Raw genomic sequence first — 22283 nt, forward strand, 5'->3', positions numbered from 1 at the left:
AGTGGAACAGTAGAAATGACAGATCTCACTCTGAAGCGAACGTGCGGATGATATGAGAGGCGCAAGGTAATGTCCCTGTGCCGGTGTCATGGGGACAGAGCGCGAGCTGACGGGCGGAGATGACAGAGATGGGAATGCCGGGGACAGTGCTAGTGTAAGTATAGCATATTATTGGAATGTTTTTACCGACTGTAGGTGAATGGGAATAATTTGAATTTTTAACAACCAAAACAGGTTAGGTCTAAATGACAAGTAGAAGGTCATTGTGATGCCATATCACCCGAGAAGCCTATGCGTTCGAATGATAACGCACGTTTTGTCAACATAAAATTAGCTTTAAGTACTTAAATAGAACACGTAGGTTTTAGGACATTCACTAAGAATAAATGCGTTTACAGTGTGTGACTGACTCCGGGGTGTGTGTGTGTGTGTAACGCAACCCAGAAAGATATGTGACCACTTGGTTACAGCGACACCGTTCTGCTGAGGTCACCCAAACCAGTGTCCACAGTAAAGCCCAAGAGCCTTTGCTGTAGCCCTGCTTGGGAAGGCTCTAGCCAATATTTACTATTGTTTGAGGCGCAGGGCCGGTTAGGGTAGGCTATGTCAGGGTGGGAAATTGGAAATGTGAATTGGGCCAAGTTGGAGGTAGTAATGCATTTAGTTTATAGTTAATTGAGTGCATGAATACACCACACCAAAATATGTTATGGCTATTTTAAAACAAATGTCCTGCAATTATGTGTAGTAATGATTTATGTTCACTACTTGGTCAATTGATTTAATGACTAAATCTATGCAAATAAATTATATGAATTGATAGCTAAGCCCTCTGTTTTCTTTTATTCTGAGCCACTCAGAGCCAATATGCTTTGATTGAAACAAAATACAAGAAAGGCTAAAAATGTGTTAACATCATCTGCTCTAATTCGCTCACGAAACAGTAATTCAAGATGATCGAAATGCATAGGCTATTCCCATTAAACTGATTGAGATCAATCAAATGATTGGCATGCAGATGGGGTTTCACCGGTAAAACGTGAATAATTATCATTCACAATTGCCAGTGATAATGGCCTATTTGGTGTTTGAGGGTATTAAAAATATACCATTTTCTTGAGACAATATGTGTGGGCAAAGGCAGACGTTGCAATTTGAGGATGTATTTTATGCAGATTTTATAACAGGGCTCTCCAACCCTGGTCCTGTTCCAACCCTGTTCCTGTTCCAACCCTAATCTAGCGCACCTGATTGTAATAATTAGCTGGTTCATAAAATGAATCGGGTTAGTTACAACTGGTGTTGGAGTGAACCCCTACAGGATGGTAGCACTCTAGGAACAGCATTGGAGAGCCATGATAGGTTATTCAATAGACTACATCTGTCGGTACAAACATTGAGGAAATGATGACGCCATGTACATATTTTCTGCGCTACACACTGCAGAAGCCAAAATGCAACCATCATGTGCTCATTATGAACAGGGTAAATAAAGGACCTTGAATGACAGCACCATGGAGATGTTCACCCGGAGACTTCTGCCACTATTTTGATTTGCCGTTGACCACGTTTTAGCCTTCTCCATTTACATTGTGTCATAGCCTACACTTGGATTAGCCTACACTGTCATTCATTAAAATTGATTATTTTACCGCACCAGAATTGCAGCCCAATGGATGCACGATTTATGCAATAAACGGAGATATATTGCGGCGCTGTAAAACATTTTTTAGCTGTGCTACAGAAGGATATATCGGTCCACTAATACAGGACTAGTAAAGGCCCAGTGTACTACTTTTGTGAGAAAAAATATATATATATACTCTACCGTTCAAAGTTTGGGGTCACTTAGAAATGTCCATGTTTTCGCAAGAAAAGCAATTTTTTTGTTCATTAAAATAACATCAAATTGATCTGAAATTCAGTGTAGATATTGTTGATGTTGTAAATGGCTATTGTAGCTGGAAAGGCTGATTTTTTATGGAATATCTACATAGGCTTACAGAGGCCCATTATCAGCAACCATCAGTCCTGTGTTCCAATGGCACGTTGTGGTTGCTAATCCAAGTTTATCATTTTAAAAGGCTAATTGATCATTAGAAAACCCTTTTGCAATTATGTTAGCAGAGCTGAAAACTGTTGTGCTGATTAAAGAAGCAATAAAACTGGCCTTCTTGAGACTAGTTGAGTATCTGGAGCATCAGCAATTGTGGGTTCGATTACAGGCTCAAAATGGCCAGAAACAAATAACTTTCTTCTGAAACGCGTCAGTCTATTCTTGTTCTGAGAAATGAAGGCTATTCCATGCGAGAAATTGCCAAGAAACTGAAGATCTCGTACAACGCTGTGTACTACTCCCTTCACAGAACAGTGCAGAACTGGCTCTGACCAGAATAGAAAGAGGAGTGGGAGGCCCGGTGCACAACTGAGCAAGAGGACAAATACATTAGAGTGTCTAGTTTGAGAAACAGACGCCTCACAGGTCCTCAACTGGCAGCTTCGTTAAATAATACCCACAAAACACCAGTCTCAACGTCAACAGTGAAGAGGCGACTCCGGGATGGTGACCTTCTAGGCAGAGTTGCAAAGAAAAAGCCATATCTCAGACTGGCCAATAAAAAGAAAAGATTAAGATGGGCAAAAGAACACAGACACTGGACAGAGGAAGATTGGGGAAAAAAAGTGTTATGGACAGACTAATTGAAGTTTGAGGTGTTCGGATCACAAAGAAGAACATTTGTGAGACACAGACCAAATGAAAAGATGCTGGAGGAGTACTTGATGCCATCTGTCAAGCATGGTGGAGGCAATGTGATGGTCTGGGGGTGCTTTGGTGGTGGTAAAGTGGGAGATTTGTACAGGGTAAAAGGAATCTTGAAGAAGGAAGGCTATCACTCAATTTTGCAACGCCATGCCATACCCTGCCCTGCCGACGGCGCTTGATTGGAGCCAATTTCCTCCTACAACAGGACAATGACCAAAAGCACAGCTCCAAGCAAAGTTTGAAGGACACAATTATTATTTCTAACCTTGTCAATGACTACATTTCCTATACATTTTGCTATATTTCCTATTCAAACTAATTTCATGTATGTTTTCATGGAAAACAAGGACATTTTTAAGTGACTCCAAACTTTTGAATGGTAGTGTTTATATATACATATATATTTTTTTATTAATATATATTTTTTAAATTCCGTTTTTTCAGGGGGTGCTCCTACTTTCCGCGGCTATAGTCGTTTCCATTTTCGTCTCCATGGAGAGAATTTATACCCCCATTTATCTCATGGTGGATTAAGTTCTGCGCACAGGATGGGATGACACCATATAAATAATGCAGAGCGTTTTGGAGCGGATGGGGTTACTGGGCGCCTCGCCATGACCTGAGACATTAAAACAGACCACATATCGGTACCACCTCATGCATGTTACATATGTTTTTTTTTCTCCATATGATCGACATTTACATAGTGGGTACCTGGAGGAAAATGGGGGAGGGTCATGCTTTTTCAATTTCAGTCAAGGGGAGGGTTTATTCTTTTTTAAAATCTAGTCCAGGGTAGAGTCATGTAATTTGTAATTGATGACATTTCTGTATTTCTCAGTGTTTTAGTATTAGTTGCTTATTAGGTTATATATCGATGGGTGCCCGATGCCACCCCTCATCTCTGATTCTCCGCTATTTGCTATTTAGTGTGGCCTCAATCAAATGATCCATAGCCTATAGGCTACGAAGTGCATGCTAGGAGAAGCAGAGAACAAAGTTATATTTCTAAGATAGCTGCTGGGATGGTGTAAATAAAACTAGGCTGCATTACACACCGCAATGGCTATTCCAACCCTGAGCCCTGGTCTGCTCTGCTCTTGCTGATCAAAAACTGTTTTGTGTGCTGCCTAACCAATGGTTGTGCTGTGTAGGCCTACAGGGGCCATTCAGGAGGAGAGTCAAAGGCTTCTTCCGAAAAATGTTTTGATTACATCTAGTCCAAAAAATGCATGTGGACTAGCCTTGCTGCTACTATAATAGATTTGATTAAAAACAATATGATTCTTGCCCATGATGTAGGCCTTTTTATCATAGTTATTGACCTCACATTAAGCCAGATTTGAGTAATTTACATTGTGGTGCTGAAACTTGAAGCAGCAGCTGCGGCACAATCAATCAGAAATTCAGAGGCTGAGCTACAACCTTCTATAACTGAGTAGACAAAAAATGGATGTTGCTTGGGACATAATCTAATTCTGTCACTACCAATTGATTAAACAATTAACTTTCTGTACAATATATGTTTAAACCCAGACAGCTTTTAGGGAAACACTTGTGACCTTCTGTCGTTGGGTTAAGCCATGGAAGAATAGCCAGCAGTTAAAGCTTAAATGTTTCTGTGTCGGTAGGCCTACTCTGTCTACGTGGAAAAGTAGGCCTAACTTTTCAAAGTACTATGTTCAGATTCCTAATGATATCTCAGATTTAATTATTTGCAAACAGGGACAGTTTCGTTGCAAACAAGACACACTGATTTGGCATTGGAGAATATGATAGGAATAGCATGTAGGCCTATTTCTGTCCATTCTGTCATTTCTGTCATTTGTGTGGTATTAAAAAATATTCCCGCTAATATGTAAAATGACGTAGAATTGTATGAAATGTTTATCAAAGGCCATTTTTTCTCGGACCTGCAAATATGATGATAGATTCATGCAATGCTTTTACTATAAAGGAGATCTTTCCACTCCTACTCTTGTCCATGGTGGTCTGTGAACCCACAACCTTCTGGCCTGCAGCCCAGTGCACTATCAAAATTCCTCCGTTGCCATATAATGCTTACTGGACGAAGAACAGTTTCTAAAAACTGCATATCTAAGGCTCTGGTCTGTCCAAGAATTGAGGGTAAACGGTAAACATATTCTCTGCTATCCACTTTTTTTTCTCTTTTTTTTGCGTTCAGGGAGGGTTTAGGTTAGATATATTTAGCTGAAGGGAGGGCCATCCGTTTTCATTTCTGAGAGGTCCGATTTTCTCCATGCAACATTCACTCCCCTACTACTTTCAATATTCGACTCCAGTTTTCCCTGTACCGCCATTACGCACGGGTAAAAATGGAAATATTCCGTACATAGGCCATCTGACCAGTCCTTCCTTCCCCACCATATCCCTGCTTTACTTGATCATTGTTTTCTGCCCCTCCAGTCCCCAAGAGCAGTATTAGTCACAGGTCCTGTTTATAAGGCCTTCCTTGAGAAAAACATTTAATATCCATTTGATCACAAAGTCTCGGGAAGACCTAGTTGGATCCATGCCAATTTCATTTGCATCTACTAACCACTGTAACTGTAATCAAACACCATTTGTTGCCACGATATCTGTGGTTGATTAGCATACATACTGCATACATTAAACAGTCTGTGCTCTGTTGATGATACAATACAACACATATGTTCAAACTGCATTTGGTTAGTGTTGAGAGTGTTGGTGACTTACAGTATACTGGCCCACCAAGACAGTGGCACTTTATTCTCTATTTGAAAGAACCGGTCTTCTTATGTTATTGTGTTTTGCAGTGTGGGGAAATAAAAGGATGTCTAGATTGCGGATGCAATGATGTTGTTGCTACTACATGTTGCTGATGTGCTATATTGCATGTGATGTTCCTGTATGATCTCCAGGTTGAGGATGTGTCTGTGGAGGTGGCCACGGTGGACCACACCCTCCAGGGGCTCTGTAGGAGGTACAACGCCCGCAGCAGGGCCAGACGTATGTCACGCATCAGGACCCAGCTGCCCAGAAAGAGCTGGGCTCCTCTGTGGAACCTCCAGAACCTGACCATCCTGATCACCGTGGTCGTGTTTGTGGTCGTGGTCATTGTGTGGTCACTGCTCTGGGTCTTCATATGTGAGTTAACTTACAGGGAGACTCAAACACAACATCCTTCTCACATGCACACATTTTCACGAATATTTTAGTTCTCTAAATCTTCTTGATTTAATTATTGATTGAATAGTTCATTACATTGTATATTTATTCTCAGTTCGCAGGGAGAGCAACAGCGGAGTGTATTTTGCCGGAATGTTCCGTGTTGCCAATGTAGATTTTATCCCCGAATACCGCCAGGCAGAGTCCCATGAGTTTGTTTCCATGGCAAACAAGATACAGCACGTGGTGAGTGTGAGATTATTTACTATTTTCAGCACTGGTCAAATACACTGAACAAATACATACCCTAAGCTTGGAGCTCTCAGCTACATCTATAGGGTAGAAATAAAAGTCCTTCATTATGTTCATGGTTACTAATAGTATCCCCCCACAGGTGAGCAGTGTGTACAGAATGTCCTCAGTGTCTAAACTCTACAAACTCACCACCATATCAGACCTCAGGTACACTGTGAATCAGTCACTGATTGGTTGAATCAGATGTTATAGTGCTTGGTTGGAACAAACCCTTGCACACATATATATTTTTCTCTCTCTCCTCACAGTGATAACAAGGGTGGTCTGCTGGTGCATTTCTGGATGGTGTTTGTGGTGCCGAGCCTGAAGACTCCAGCCGTGTGTGAGGAGTGTGTAGGAGCTATCCTCAGAGACTCAGTCCTCACCAGCCTGAAGAACAGGTCCTCTATAGGGTACCTTCTGACCCTGCCCGTAGATATAGATTCCATACTCGTTAATGGTGAGTGTGTATGTCTGTGGGGTAGGTTTGTGTGATCTCAATATATCCTTTGTTGATGTTATTTTTTCCTCCTCAGCTGCTCTACGATCAGATTACACATCAATTGCAGCAGGTGAGTTAAGTCAATGAATCAGTTAGTTTTTTTGCCACATTATGTTCACTATGTTCATACTTATTAGCATGGCTGTGGTACAGTGAGAGTTGAAGCCAAAGCCCTCCTCCCTCCCTCCCTCTGTGCTCCAGGCTCTCAGTGTGTGGACAAGCTATATGCCAGCCTGCCAGGCTCCAGTGTTCCCCTAAACGTCTACTCATCATGGGGAGGTCTGAGCTGCTACGTCAAGCTGACGTCTACCCCTGACTCTCTGATCCGCCTCACCATTACATCCCTGCTCATTGAGCCCAGCGACTGTGTCAGCGACGCCCTCACCGTGTACGACGCCCTGCTGCCCATGAGGGGGCGCACTCTCTACAGGTGAGTCAGTGTGACTGTGGATGAATGGATCTACGGGTGTGTGAATAGTGAATAGACAGACAGAGATACATAGACAGACTGACAGAACTCCGACCAACCGACCGACTGAACAGTCTCTAACACTGTCCATGTCCTGTAGGGTGTGTGAGCCGGTGTCCCAGTCCCTGTCTCTGGTCTCCACATCCAACGTCATGCTGCTGTCCTTCAGGATGACCCAGGGCAACAAGAACTTCAGAGGACACTTCCAGGCCATCGCTGAGGAACGTAAGACAGATTCTCTCACAATAATACTCTCCTACTGACAGACTGGTATTTTATCTCGTTGCTGTGTGTCTCCCTACCAGAACGTGTGACTGACATAGAGACCCAGGCAGAGCCAGGTTTCTCTGGTCAGATCTCCAGTCCCTTCTACCCCAGCCTACTGCCCCCTCAGTGCTCCTGCACATGGAGGTTTAAGGTATTTAAGTATTTTTAGCTCACATTCTCCCCATTTACTTATATTGATGAAACGTCAACAGGCTTCATGTGTTGTTGTCCACAGACCCCCCACAGTGCTCTGGGAGTAGCTCTGAAGTTCCAGAACTATGTCCTGAAGCTGAAGGACATAACGGCCTGTGAGCATGGCTGGTGGAAGGTCAAGGAGATAATGTAAGTGTGTGTGTGTGTGTGTGTGTGTGTGTGTGTGTGTGTGTGTGTGTGTGTGTGTGTGTGTGTGTGTGTGTGTGTGTGTGCATGACTGTCTGTTTTAATGTATGTGTATTTTGTGTCCCATATCCAGAACGAATGGACAGATTGATTTCCAGATTGGTTCGTTATTTGATTGATTGATTGTGTGCTGGTGTCCATAGATACTGCGGCAGCTACATAGGCCACACCACAGTGTTCCGTATCCCTGACCAAAACGCTGAGGTGGAGTTCCGCAGCAGCTCCCGGAGCTCTGACCAGCCCTTCCAGGCCGAATCCAGTAGCTTCAACATCAGCCAACGTAAGAACTTCATTAGGACCTCTTTCTCTATCTTGCTTCCTTCCATCTCTCACTACTTCCTTACCCATCACCTTCACTGAATCTGCATCTTGTTAATTTCTGTATTCATTTTAATTTCACTACCATAGTCCTGAGACAGTAGAAGAACCACACTGCACACTCACCTCTCTCTCCTACTATGCCCCTGTCTCCCCCTTCCCTCCCCCTGTCCCCCCCCGTCTCCCCCTTCCCTCACCCCTGCCTCCCCCTTCCTTCCCTCCCTCTCTCTCTCTACCCCTTCCCTCCCTCTCTTTCCCCCTTCCCTCCCCCTGTCTCCCCCTTCCCACCCCCTGTCTCCCCCTTCCCTCACCCCTGTCTCCCCCTTCCCTCACCCCTGTCTCCCCCAGCGTGTGCAGAGGGCCATTTCCTGTGCTCCACAGGGCTGTGTGTGGAGAAGACCCGGCGCTGTGACGGTCTGGACGACTGTCAGGATGAGAGTGACGAGGTCTTCTGCGGTATGTAAACAGGAATTAACAACAGCAGCATAAATGCTAGAACTTCAGTATTGACATCAGCAAAATTGTTGTTATAAACTGATATATTCCTTTAAATGTATATTTTCCCTTTCAGCAAGGCCTAGTAAGAACTGTGGAGGCTCCAGTCCTCTTCACCCACTGTACATGTGCAACGGAGAGAGAGACTGCATCGACGGCAGGGACGAAACCAACTGCACTCTGGGTAGAAAGGAATCCTATCCTGTTTTTATATGTGTGCACACTATATATACAAAAGTATGTGGACACCCCTTCAAATGAGTGGATTCGTCTATTTCAGCCACACCCGTTGCTGACTGGTGTATAAAATCGGGCACACAGCCATGCAATCTCCATAGACAAACATTGGAAGTAGAACGGCCTTACTAAAGAGCTCAGGGACATAGGATACCACCTTTCCAACAAGTCAGTTCGTCAAATTTCTGCCCTGCTAGAGCTGCTCCGGTCAACTGTAAGTTCTGTTATTGTGAAGTCGAAACGTCTAGGAGCAACAACGGCATAGTTGCAAAGTGGTAGGCCACACAAGCTCACAGAACGGGACCGCCGAGTGCTGAAGCAACACTCACTACCGAGTTCCAAACTGCCTCTGGAAGCAACGTCAGCACAATAACTGTTCATCTGGAGCTTCATGACATGGGTTTCCATGGCCGAGCAGCTGCACACAAGCCTAAGATCACCATGTGCAATGCCAAGCGTCATCAGTGAAAACTCGTTCTCTGGAGTGATGAATCACGCTTCAGCATCTGGCAGTCCGACAGACGAAACTGGGTTTGGTGGATGCCAGGAGAAAGCTACCTGTCCGAATGCATAGTGCCAACTGTAAAGTTTGATGGAGGAGGAATAATGGTCTGGGGCTGTTTTTCATGGTTCGGGCTAAGCCCCTTAGTTCCAGTGAAGGGAAATCTTAACGCTACAGCATACACTGACATTCTAGATGATTCTGTGCTTCCAACTTTGTGGCAACAGTTTGGTGAAGACCCTTTCCTGTTTCAGCATAACAATGCCTCCGTGCACAAAGCGAGGTCCATACAGAAATGGTTTGTCGAGATCGGTGTGAAAGAACTTGACTGGCCTGCACAGAGCCCTGACCTCAACCCCACTGAACACCTTTGGGATGAATTGGAACGCCAACTGTAAGCCAGGCCTAATCGCCCAACATCAGTGCCGACCTTAGGAATGCTTTTGTGGCTAAATGGAAGCAAGTCCCCGCAGCAATGTTCCAACATCTAGTGGAAAGCCTTCCCAGAAGAGTGGAGGCTGTTATAGCAGCGAAGGGGGGACCAACTCCATATTAATGCCCATGATTCTGGAATGAGATGTTCGAAGAGCAGGTGTCCACATACTTTTGGTCATGTAGTGTTTGAGAAAAAAGAAGAAACCCGCACACTGCTCTTGCTAGTATCACTGCTCTTGCTAGTATCACTGCTCTTGCTAGTATCACTGCTCTTGCTAGTATCACTGCTGATGCTAGTATCACTGCTCTTGCTAGTATCACTGCTTTTGCTAGTATCACTGCTGATGCTAGTATCACTGCTTTTGCTAGTATCACTGCTGATGCTAGTATCACTGCTCTTGCTAGTATCACTTGCTAGTATACTGAGTGTGTGTTCCCTGGTGTTGTACAGAGACGAGCTGCTCTGAGATCAGGTACAGGTGTAACAGTGGGTCCTGCATCCTGAAGAAGAACGCCAGGTGTGACGGAATCATCGACTGCACAGACCACAGTGACGAGAGGGACTGTGGTGAGTCCTCAACCGGAACACAACCACAACTCAACCACAACATAACCATTCATTTGGTTAATCTCAACTACAGCGTGAACACATACCATTTTATGGCAACTAAACCTCTCTCTCTCTCTCTCTCTCTCTCTATATATATATATATATATATATATATATATATATATATATATATATATATATATATATATATATATAAAACGATCAAACCTTGAATCTCAACCACTTTAATCTCTACCACTTATCTGCAGTTTCAGTCAGTCTAGCCAGCCCCAAATAATCCTCACACGGCTTTGTGTGAACCTCTGTCTGACCCTGTGTATTTTCATTATGCTGCAGTTATTTAATAGGGTACTGTAGCTGCCCCCGCTGTAATGGCTCTCTGTGTTTACTGGTAATATGGTGTGATGGTAATGGCTCTCTGTGTTTACTGGTAATATGCTGGGATGGTAATGGCTCTCTGTGTTTACTGGTAATATGCTGTGATGGTAATGGCTCTCTGTGTTTACTGGTAATATGCTGTGATGGCCTCCTGTAGCTCAGTTGGTAGAGCATGGCGCTTGCACCGCCAGGGTTGTGGGTTCGATTCCCATGGGGGGCCAGTATGAAAAATGTATGCACTCACTAACTGTAAGTCGCTCTGGATAAGAGCGTCTGCTAAATGACTAAAATGTAAATGTAATGGTAATGACTCTCTGTGTTTACTGGTAATATGGTGTGATGGTAATGGCTCTCTGTGTTATATGATGTTATGGTAATGTCTCTCTGTGTTATATGCTGTGATGGTAATGTCTCTCTGTGTTTACAGGTAATATGCTGTGATGGTAATGTCTCTCTGTGTTTACTGGTAATATGCTGTGATGGTAATGTCTCTCTGTGTTTACTGGTAATATGGTGTGATGGTAATGTCTCTCTGTGTTTACTGGTAATATGCCGTGATGGTAATGGCTCTCTGTGTTATATGCTGTGATGGTAATGTCTCTCTGTGTTTACTGGTAATATGCTGTGATGGTAATGGCTCTCTGTGTTATATGATGTGATGGTAATGTCTCTCTGTGTTATATGCTGTGATGGTAATGGCTCTCTGTGTTATATGCTGTGATGGTAATGGCTCTCTGTGTTATATGCTGTGATGGTAATGGCTCACTGTGTTATATGCTGTGATGGTAATGGCTCTCTGTGTTAGCTGTTAATATGCTGTGATGGTAATGGCTCTCTGTGTTTACAGGTAATATGCTGTGATGGTAATGGCTCTCTGTGTTTACAGGTAATATGCTGTGATGGTAATGGCTCTCTGTGTTTACTGGTAATATGGTGTGATTGTAGTGGCTCTCTGTGTTATATGATGTGATGGTAATGGCTCTCTGTGTTTACTGATAATATGCTGTGATGGTAATGGCTCTCTGTGTTATATGATGTGATGGTAATGGGTCTCTGTGTTTACTGGTAAAATTATGTGATGGTAATGGCTCTCTGTGGTATATGATGTGATGGTAATGGCTCTCTGTGTTATATGCTGTGATGGTAATGGCTCTCTGTGTTATATGATGTGATGGTAATGGCTCTCTGTGTTTACTGGTAATATGGTGTGATGGTAATGACTCTCTGTGTTTACTGGTAATATGCTGTGATGGTAATGGCTCTCTGTGTTATATGATGTGATGGTAATGGCTCTCTGTGTTTACTGGTAATATGGTGTGATGGTAATGGCTGTCTGGGTTTACTGGTAATATGCTGTGATGGTAATGGCTCTCTGGGTTTACTGGTAATATGCTGTGATGGTTATGGCTCTCTGTGTTATATGATGTGATGGTAATGGCTCTCTGTGTTTACTGGTAATATTATGTGATGGTAATGGCTCTCGGTGTTATATGATGTGATGGTAATGGCTATCTGTGTTATATGCTGTGATGGTAATGACTCTCTGTGTTTACTGGTAATATGGTGTGATGGTAATGACTCTGTGTTTACTGGTAATATGCTGTGATGGTAATGGCTCTCTGTGTTTACTGGTAATATGGTGTGATGGTAATGGCTCTCTGTGTTATATGATGTGATGGTAATGGCTCTCTGTGTTATATGCTGTGATGGTAATGGCTCTCTGTGTTATATGATGTGATGGTAATGGCTCTCTGGGTTTACTGGTAATATGCTGTAATGGTAATGGCTCTCTGGGTTTACTGGTAATATGCTGTGATGGTAATGGCTCTCTGTGTTATATGATGTGATGGTAATGTCTCTCTGTGTTTACTGGTAATATGATGTGATGTAATGGCTCTCTGTGTTATATGATGTGATGGTAATGGCTCTCTGTGTTATATGCTGTGATGGTAATGGCTCTCTGTGTTTACTGGTAATATGGTGTGATGGTAATGACTCTCTGTGTTTACTGGTAATATGCTGTGATGGTAATGGCTCTGGGTTTACTGGTAATATGCTGTGATGGTAATGACTCTGTGTTTACTGGTAATATGCTGTGATGGTAATGGCTCTCTGGGTTTACTGGTAATATGGTGTGATGGTAATGGCTCTCTGTGTTATATGCTGTGATGGTAATGTCTCTCTGTGTTATATGCTGTGATGGTAATGGTTCTCTGTGTTATATGCTGTGATGGTAATGATTCTCTGTGTTAGCTGTTAATATGCCGTGATGGTAATGGCTCTCCGTGTTATATGATGTGATGGTAAAGGCTCTCTGTGTTAGCTGTTAATATGCTGTGATAGTAATGGCTCTCTGTGTTATATGATGTTATGGTAATGTCTCTCTGTGTTTACTGTTAATATGCTGTGATAGTAATGGCTCTCTGTGTTATATGCTGTGATGGTAATGTCTCTCTGTGTTTACTGGTAATATGGTGTGATGGTAATGGCTCTCTGTGTTTACTGGTAATATGCCGTGATGGTAATGGATCTCTGTGTTATATGCTGTGATGGTAATGTCTCTCTGTGTTTACTGGTAATATGCTGTGATGGTAATGGCTCTCTGTCTTATATGATGTGATGGTAATGTCTCTCTGTGTTATATGCTGTGATGGTAATGGCTCTCTGTGTTATATGCTGTGATGTTAATGGCTCTCTGTGTTATATGCTGTGATGGTAATGGCTCACTGTGTTATATGCTGTGATGGTAATGGCTCTCTGTGTTAGCTGTTAATATGCTGGGATTAACAGCTAACACAACAAATAATCTGCTCAGACCCCAACCAAGGAGCATCAAAAGTCGTGCTATAAATTCTCAGACAACACAAAAATTCATTGATGCCCTTCCAGACTCCTTCTGCCTACCCAAGGACGTCAGAGGACAAAACTCAGTTAACCACTTAACTGAGGAACTCAATTTAACCTTGCGCAATACCCTAGATGCAGTTGCACCCCTAAAAACGAAAAACATTTGTCATAAGAAACTAGCTCCCTGGTATACAGAAATCATCCTACTTTTCCAACTTAATCGAGGAAAATAAGAACAATCCAAAATTTCTTTTTGATACTGTTGCAAAGCTAACTAAAAAGCAGCATTCCCCAAGAGAGGATGGCTTTCACTTCAGCAGTGATAAATTCATGAACTTCTTTGAGGAAAAGATCATGACCATTAGAAAGCAAATTACGGACTCCTCTTTGAATCTGGGTATTCCTCCAGGGCTTAGCTGTCCTGGATCTGCACAGCTCTGCGAGGGCCTGGGATCGGGAGAGACACTTAAGTGTTTTAGTACTATATCTCTTGACACAATGATGAAAATAATCATGGCCTCTAAACCTTCAAGCTGCATACTGGATCCTATTCCTACTAAACTGCTGAAGGAGCTGCTTCCTGTGCTTGGCCCTCCTATGTTGAACATAATAAACAGCTCTCTATCCACCGGATGTGTACCAAACTCACTAAAAGTGGCAGTGATAAAGCCTCTCTTGAAAAAGCCAAACCTTGACCCGGAAAATATAAAAAACTATCGGCCTATATCGAATCTTCCATTCCTCTCAAAAATTTTAGAAAAAGCTGTTGCGCAGCAACTCACTGCCTTTCTGAAGACAAACAATGTATACGAAATGCTTCAGTCTGGTTTTAGACCCCATCATAGCACTGAGACTGCACTTGTGAAGGTGGTAAATGACCTTTTAATGGCGTCAGACCGAGGCTCTGCATCTGTCCTCGTGCTACTAGACCTTAGTGCTGCCTTTGACACCATCGATCACCACATTCTTTTGGAGAGACTGGAAACCCAAATTGGTCTACACGGACAAGTTCTGGCCTGGTTTAGATCCTACCTGTCGGAAAGATATCAGTTTGTCTCTGTGAATGGTCTGTCCTCCGACAAATCAACTGTACATTTCGGTGTTCCTCAAGGTTCCGTTTTAGGACCACTATTGTTTTCACTATATATTTTACCTCTTGGGGATGTTATTCGAAAACATAATGTTAACTTTCACTGCTATGCGGATGACACACAGCTGTACATTTCAATGAAGCATGGTGAAGCCCCAAAATTGCCCTCGCTAGAAGCCTGTGTTTCAGACATAAGGAAGTGGATGGCTGAAAACTTTTTACTTTTAAACTCGGACAAAACAGAGATGCTTGTTCTAGGTCCCAAGAAACAAAGAGATCTTCTGTTAAATCTGACAATTCATCTTGATGGTTGTAAAGTCGTCTCAAATAAAACTGTGAAGGACCTAGGCGTTACTCTTGACCCTGATCTCTCTTTTGACGAACATATCAAGACTGTTTCAAGGACAGCTTTTTTCCATCTACGTAACATTGCAAAAATCAGAAATTTTCTGTCCAAAAATGATGCAGAAAAATTAATCCATGCATTTGTTACTTCTAGGTTAGACTACTGCAATGCTCTATTTTCCGGCTACCCGGATAAAGCACTAAATAAACTTCAGTTAGTGCTAAATACGGCTGCTAGAATCCTGACTAGAACCAAGAAATTTGATCATATTACTCCAGTGCTAGCTTCCCTACACTGGCTTCCTGTTAAGGCAAGGGCTGATTTCAAGGTTTTACTGTTAACCTATAAAGCGTTACATGGGCTTGCTCCTACCTATCTTTCCGAGTTGGTCCTGCCGTACATACCAATACGTACGCTACGGTCACAAGACGCAGGCCTCCTAATTGTCCCTAGAATTTCTAAGCAAACAGCGGGAGGCAGGGCTTTCTCCTATAGATCTCCATTTTTATGGAACAGTCTGCCTACCCATGTGAGAGACGCAGACTCAGTCTCAACCTTTAAGTCTTTACTGAAGACTTATCTCTTCAGTAGGTCATATGATTGAGTGTAGTCTGGCCCAGGAGTGTGAAGGTGAACGGAAAGGCTGGAGCAACGAACAGCCCTTGCTGTCTCTGCCAGGCCGGTTCCCCTCTCCACTGGGGTTCTCTGCCTCTAACCCTGTTGCAGGGGCTGAGTCACTGGCTTGCTGGTGCTCTTTCATGCCGTTCCTGGGAGGGGTGCGTCACTTGAGTGGGTTGAGTTACTGACGTGATCTTCCTGTCTGAGTTGGCGCCCCCCCCTTGGTTTGTGCTGTGGTGGAGACCTCTGTGGGCTATACTCGGCCTTGTCTCAGGATTGTAAGTTGGTGGTTGGGGATATCCCTCTAGTGGTGCGGGGGCTGTGCTTTGGCGGAGTGGGTGGGGTTATATCCTTCCTGTTTGGCCCTGTCCGGGGGTTTCTTCGGATGGGGCCACAGTGTCTCCGGACCGCTCCTGTCTCAGCCTCCAGTATTTATGCTGCAGTAGTTTATGTGTCGGGGGGCTGGGGTTAGTTGGTTATACCTGGAGTACTTCTCCTGTCTTATCCAGTGTCCTGTGTGAATTTAAGTATGCTCTCTCTAATTCTCTCGTTCTCTCTTTCTCTCTGAGAACCTGAGCCCTAGGACCATACGTCAGGACCACCGGGCATGATGACACGTTGCTGTCCCCAGTCCGCCTGGCCTTGCTGCTATTCCAGTTTCAACTGTTCTGCCTGCGGCTACGAAACCCCTACCTGTCCCAGACCTGCTGTTTTCAACTCTTAATGATCGGCTATGAAAAGCCAACTGAGAGACCTGAGCCCTAGGACCATACGTCGGGACTACCGGCCGTGGTGACTCCTTGCTGTCCCCAGTCCGCCTGGCCTTGCTGCTATTCCAGTTTAAACTGTTCTGCCTGCGGTTATGGAACCCCTACCTGTCCCAGACCTGCTGTTTTCAAACTCTTAATGATCGGCTATGAAAAGCCAACTGAGATTTATTCCTGATTATTATTTGACCATGCTTGTCACTTATGAACATTTTTGAACATCTTGGCATGGTTCTGTTATAATCTCCACCCGGCACAGCCAGAAGAGGACTGGCCACCCCTCATAGCCTGGTTCCTCTCTAGGTTTCTTCCTAGGTTTTCGCCTTTCTAGGGAGTTTTTCCTAGCCACCGTGCTTCTACACCTGCATTACTAGCTGTTTGGGGTTTTAGGCTGGGTTTCTGTACAGCACTTCGAGATATTAGCTGATGTAAGAAGGGCTATATAAAATAAAATTGATTGATTGATTGATGGTAATGGCTCTCTGTGTTTACAGGTAATATGCTGTGATGGTAATGGCTCTCTGTGTTTACAGGTAATATGCTGTGATGGTAATGGCTCTCTGTGTTTACTGGTAATATGGTGTGATTGTAGTGGCTCTCTGTGTTATATGATGTGATGGTAATGGTCTCTGTGTTTACTGGTAATATGCTGTGATGGTAATGGCTCTCTGTGTTATATGATGTGATGGTAATGGGTCTCTGTGTTTACTGGTAATATTCTGTGATGTAATGGCTCTGTGTTATATGATGTGATGGTAATGGCTCTCTGTGTTATATGCTGTGATGGTAATGGCTCTCTGTGTTATATGATGTGATGGTAATGGCTCTCTGTGTTTACTGGTAATATGGTGTGATGGTAATGACTCTCTGTGTTTACTGGTAATATGCTGTGATGGTAATGGCTCTCTGTGTTATATGATGTGATGGTAATGGGTCTCTGTGTTTACTGGTAATATTCTGTGATGGTAATGGCTCTCTGTGTTATATGATGTGATTGTAATGGCTCTCTGTGTTATATGCTGTGATGGTAATGGCTCTCTGTGTTATATGATGTGATGGTAATTGCTCTCTGTGTTTACTGGTAATATGGTGTGATGTAATGGCTCTCTGGGTTTACTGGTAATATGCTGTGATGGAAATAGCTCTCTGTGTTATATGATGTGATGGTAATGGCTCTCTGTGTTTACTGGTAATATGATGTGATGGTAATGGCTCTCTGTGTTATATGATGTGATGGTAATGGCTCTCTGTGTTATATGCTGTGATGGTAATGGCTCTCTGTGTTATATGATGTGATGGTAATGGCTCTCTGGGTTTACTGGTAATATGCTGTGATGGTAATGACTCTCTGTGTTTACTGGTAATATGCTGTGATGGTAATGGCTCTCTGTGTTTACTGGTAATATGGTGCGATGGTAATGACTCTCTGTGTTTACTGGTAATATGCTGTGATGGTAATTGCTCTCTGTGTTTACTGGTAATATGGTGTGATGGTAATGGCTCTCTGTGTTATATGATGTGATTGTAATGGCTCTCTGTGTTATATGCTGTGATGGTAATGGCTCTCTGTGTTATATGATGTGATGGTAATGGATCTCTGTGTTTACTGGTAATATGGTGTGATGGTAATGGCTCTCTGGGTTTACTGGTAATATGCTGTGATGGTAATGGCTCTCTGGGTTTACTGGTAATATGCTGTGATGGTAATGGCTCTCTGTGTTATATGATGTGATGGTAATGGCTCTCTGTGTTTACTGGTAATATTATGTGATGGTAATGGCTCTCTGTGTTATATGATGTGATGGTAATGGCTCTCTGTGTTTACTGGTAATATGCTGTGATGGTAACGGCGCTCTGTGTTTACTGGTAATATGGTGTGATGGCAATGACTCTCTGTGTTTACTGGTAATATGCTGTGATGATAATGGCTCTCTGGGTTTACTGGTAATATGGTGTGATGGTAATGGCTCTCTGTGTTATATGCTGTGATGGTAATGGCTCTCTGTGTTATATGCTGTGATGGTAATGGTTATCTGTGTTATATGCTGTGATGGTAATGGTTCTCTGTGTTAGCTGTTAATATGCCGTGATGGTAATGGCTCTCCATGTTATATGATGTGATGGTAATGGCTCTCTGTGTTAGCTGTTAATATGCTGTGATAGTAATGGCTCTTTGTGTTATATGATGTGATGGTAATGTCTCTCTGTGTTATATGCTGTGATGGTAATGTCTCTCTGTGTTATATGCTGTGATGGTAATGTCTCTCTGTGTTTACTGGTAATATGGTGTGATAGTAATGGCTCTCTGTGTTTACTGGTAATATGGTGTGATGGTATTGGCTCTCTGTGTTCTATGATGTGATGGTAATGGCTCTCTGTGTTAGCTGTTAATATGCTGTGATGGGAGCAGCCTAGGCTTTGATCACACACACACCTCTTAGAGCTATAATTTTTAATAAGGCTGCGGCAGACCTGTCTGTCATAGAAGTGACTCAGCACACGTGTACTGTACTTTACTACACACAGACACACAGTCGCTGTACACACACACACACACACAGTCGCTGTACACACACACACACACACACACACACACACACACACACACACACACACACACACACACACACACACACACACACACATACACATACACATACACATACACACATGTATACACACACACCAACATACATTTATATACACAGACAGACAGACTGAGATATTCCTACAAAAACACATAATATACACATTTTCCAAAGTTTTTATTAACGATCTGCATCACAGCCTGTGGCCGGCCCTCTCCTGTGAAGAAAGTGGACTCGGCCTCGGGTCTTCGGGTGGTAGGTGGAGTCAATGCCCTGGAGGGGGAGTGGCCATGGCAGGTCAGCTTGCACTTCTCTGGCTACCTGTACTGTGGAGCCTCTGTCCTCTCTTCTGATTGGCTCATCTCAGCAGCACACTGCTTCAGCAGGGACAGGTGTGTATGCAGTCTACAGACTGACTGACCACATTATGACCATGTTATAACTACTGTACTGAATAGAAGTGGACCAGGTACATACTGACCACTGATAACAGATTGACCCCAGCCCAACATCATCATCCACATGCAACTTTTCTCTGGCAATGACAGTAATGAACAAAATGAGCTTTTCACTTCATTTAATAAAGTTTATTTACATGTTCCCTGTTCAGCCATAACCTTTGACCTCTAACCACTTCCTCTTGACCCTCCCAGGCTGTCAGACCCGCGCCAGTGGAGCGCCCACCTGGGAATGCTGTCCCAGGGTAGTGCCAGGCACGTGGCAGAGATCCAGCGCATCGTTGTGCACAAGTACTACAACGGGCTGACCTTTGACTATGACATCGCCCTGTTGCAGCTGAGGAACCCCTGGCCCTCCTCCCTCAGCTCCCTCATCCAGCCTGTGTGTCTGCCGGCCACCTCACAGACCCTCACACAAGCACACCGCTGCTGGGTCACAGGCTGGGGGTACCGCTCTGAGGAGGGTGAGAGACAGAACCACGACTAACAATGTGTACATCAGAACCATGGATATGCAGAGTTTGATATACTAGGCCTCTCACATGCAGATCATGTTCCCCTCTTCTCTCCTCAGATAAGACCCTTCCCACAGTGTTACAGAAGGCGGAGGTGTCCGTCCTGGATCAGAGTGAATGTAAAAGGAGGTACGGCCCCATCTCGCCCCGCATGCTGTGTGCCGGAGTCCCCTCTGGACAGCAGGATGCCTGCAGGGTGAGTGGTCAACAACCACCCTCAAACTTAGTGTGCTCTTATTCCCCTATGCCCTTTACATTAAGTGTGCCATTTAGCCCTCATTCTTAGTATGCCCTTATCCCCTTTACCCATAGGCCCTAATCCTTATTGTGACCTTTTCGCCCTCCCCAGGGGGACTCAGGGGGTCCTCTGTCGTGCAGGGCCCCCGAGGGGCGATGGTTCCTCACAGGCATTGTGAGTTGGGGGGCGGGGTGCGGCAGACCCAGCCTACCAGGCGTCTACACCCGCGTTAATAAGTTCACCACCTGGATCCAGAGCCACATCATCACCTGAGTCAATTACAACACCCTTTATTTTATAGTCCTATTTCAACTGGTATTTACTACGAAATTACGTGGTAGCAATGTGTACTTTCTGGTGTCTACTTCAATGAATCCCATATAAAATATTATTACTAGGTAATTACTATGTTATTACCATCTATACCATCTTCGAAAATACCAGTTAATGAGTGGACTGTATGTAAAGCAGTTACAGGAATGAAGATCAGGAGTGATTGACACATGTTAGACGCAGCTCTGGTCCCCTTAAGCCAATCAACCCTGCCCACAAACATACAGTGTACACTGTGTTGTTTGGTTGACCCAACTGCTGGGTTGCAGGCGTTGGGTCACTTAGTTGGGTTGTTTTCTTTAAAAACAGCTGGGTTATTGATGCTGGGTTATTGGTGCTGGGTTATTGAGATATGACCCAGCGGGTCAGAATAATGTCTAAAGCGCAAAAAAGGAAATCTGGAAATGTAGAATTTGCAGAATGTCAACTTAACATGAACAGGAATAACATTTACTCTCACGAGTGGCCAATAAGATCTAGCTGAAAGCCACGCCCCTAATAAGCCATGCCTCCTGAAAATAACTTTAGGATTACATTCAAAAAGATCCAGCTGCTAAATCAACCCAGCATGAGAGTAAAAAATACCCAATTGACGGTAAAATTAACCCATGTTTGGGTAACCCCAACAACCCAACTTGTTGGGTTATTCGCGCAACCCAGCTGGCTGGGTCAAAATAACTCAGCGTGTGTTCTGTCCAATATTTAGCCAGCACTGGGTTACCAAATTATCCAAGTTGGGTTGGTTTTTAACCTAGCCTTCTTTAGAGTGTAGGCCTAAACCATATGGCCATATGTTCTCCATATCTCTGTCTCTGTATGTCTAGCTCTACACTGGATCTAGCCTAGGCAGCCTGCTCTGTCGTCTAGGCATTATGTGCATTACCGGCAATACACTTGTGTCCCCTGTGGACCGGCTCGTACATAAAGCATCCTCCATTCAGGCTGTGAAGGCATCATTTTAATCCAAAATGGTGGCGGAAAAAACGGGGAAAATATGCATACTTTCTTCATGAAACACAATTTTCCACCACCATTTTTGAATTTTCTGACAATTTAGGATGTTGCACACCCATGGCTGAACGGCTACCTAGGCTACACAGGCTCAGCTACAGTGCATTTGGAAAGTATTCAGACCCCTTCCCTTTTTTTTTTCCACATTTTGTTACGTTACAGCCTTATTCTAAAATGGATTGAATTGTTTTTTCCCCCCTCATCAATCTACACACAATACCCCATAATGACAAAGCAAAAACAGGTTTTTAGACATTTTTGCAAAATTATTACAAATAGAAAGCTGAAATATTACATTTACATAAGTATTCAGACCCTTTGCTATGAGACTCGAAATTGAGCTCAGGTGCATCCTGTTTCCATTGATCATCCTTGAGATGTTTCTACAACTTGATTGGAGTCCATCTGTGGTAAATTCAATTGATTGGACATGATTTGGAAAGGCAAACACCTGTCTACATGAGCAAAAACCAAGCCTTGAGGTTGAAGGAAATGTCCGTAGAGCTCCGAGACAGGATTGCGTTGAGGCACTGATCTGGGGAAGGGTACCAAAACCTTTCTGCAGCAATGAAGGTCCTCAAGAACACAGTGGCCTCCATCATTCTTAAATGGAAGAAGTTTGGAACCACCAGCCCGGCCAAACTGAGCAATCGGGGGAGAAGGGCCTCGGTCAGGGAGGTGACCAAGAACC

The 22283-nt window shown here is 43.7% G+C and overlaps 1 protein-coding gene across 1 annotated transcript; it reads left to right on the forward strand.

The window, feature by feature from the left end:
• Nucleotides 1-88: 88 nt before the first annotated feature.
• LOC311120125 (transmembrane protease serine 7-like) lies at nucleotides 89-20521 on the forward strand (the record flags this gene model as incomplete). The annotated part of the gene is made up of 18 exons (XM_084194742.1): nucleotides 89-154; nucleotides 5668-5893; nucleotides 6030-6160; nucleotides 6309-6376; nucleotides 6478-6668; nucleotides 6745-6780; nucleotides 6912-7140; nucleotides 7280-7404; nucleotides 7485-7597; nucleotides 7682-7788; nucleotides 7989-8125; nucleotides 8512-8619; nucleotides 8735-8842; nucleotides 10284-10400; nucleotides 19237-19429; nucleotides 19691-19959; nucleotides 20070-20206; nucleotides 20360-20521. 18 exons carry the CDS (start codon nucleotides 89-91, stop codon nucleotides 20519-20521), a joined length of 2523 nt encoding a protein of 840 aa, XP_084050868.1.
• Nucleotides 20522-22283: the final 1762 nt, after the last annotated feature.

Source organism: Coregonus lavaretus (assembly GCF_964263955.1).
Source record: "Coregonus lavaretus genome assembly, contig: HAP1_SCAFFOLD_1019, whole genome shotgun sequence".
NCBI classification, from domain to species: domain Eukaryota; kingdom Metazoa; phylum Chordata; class Actinopteri; order Salmoniformes; family Salmonidae; genus Coregonus; species Coregonus lavaretus.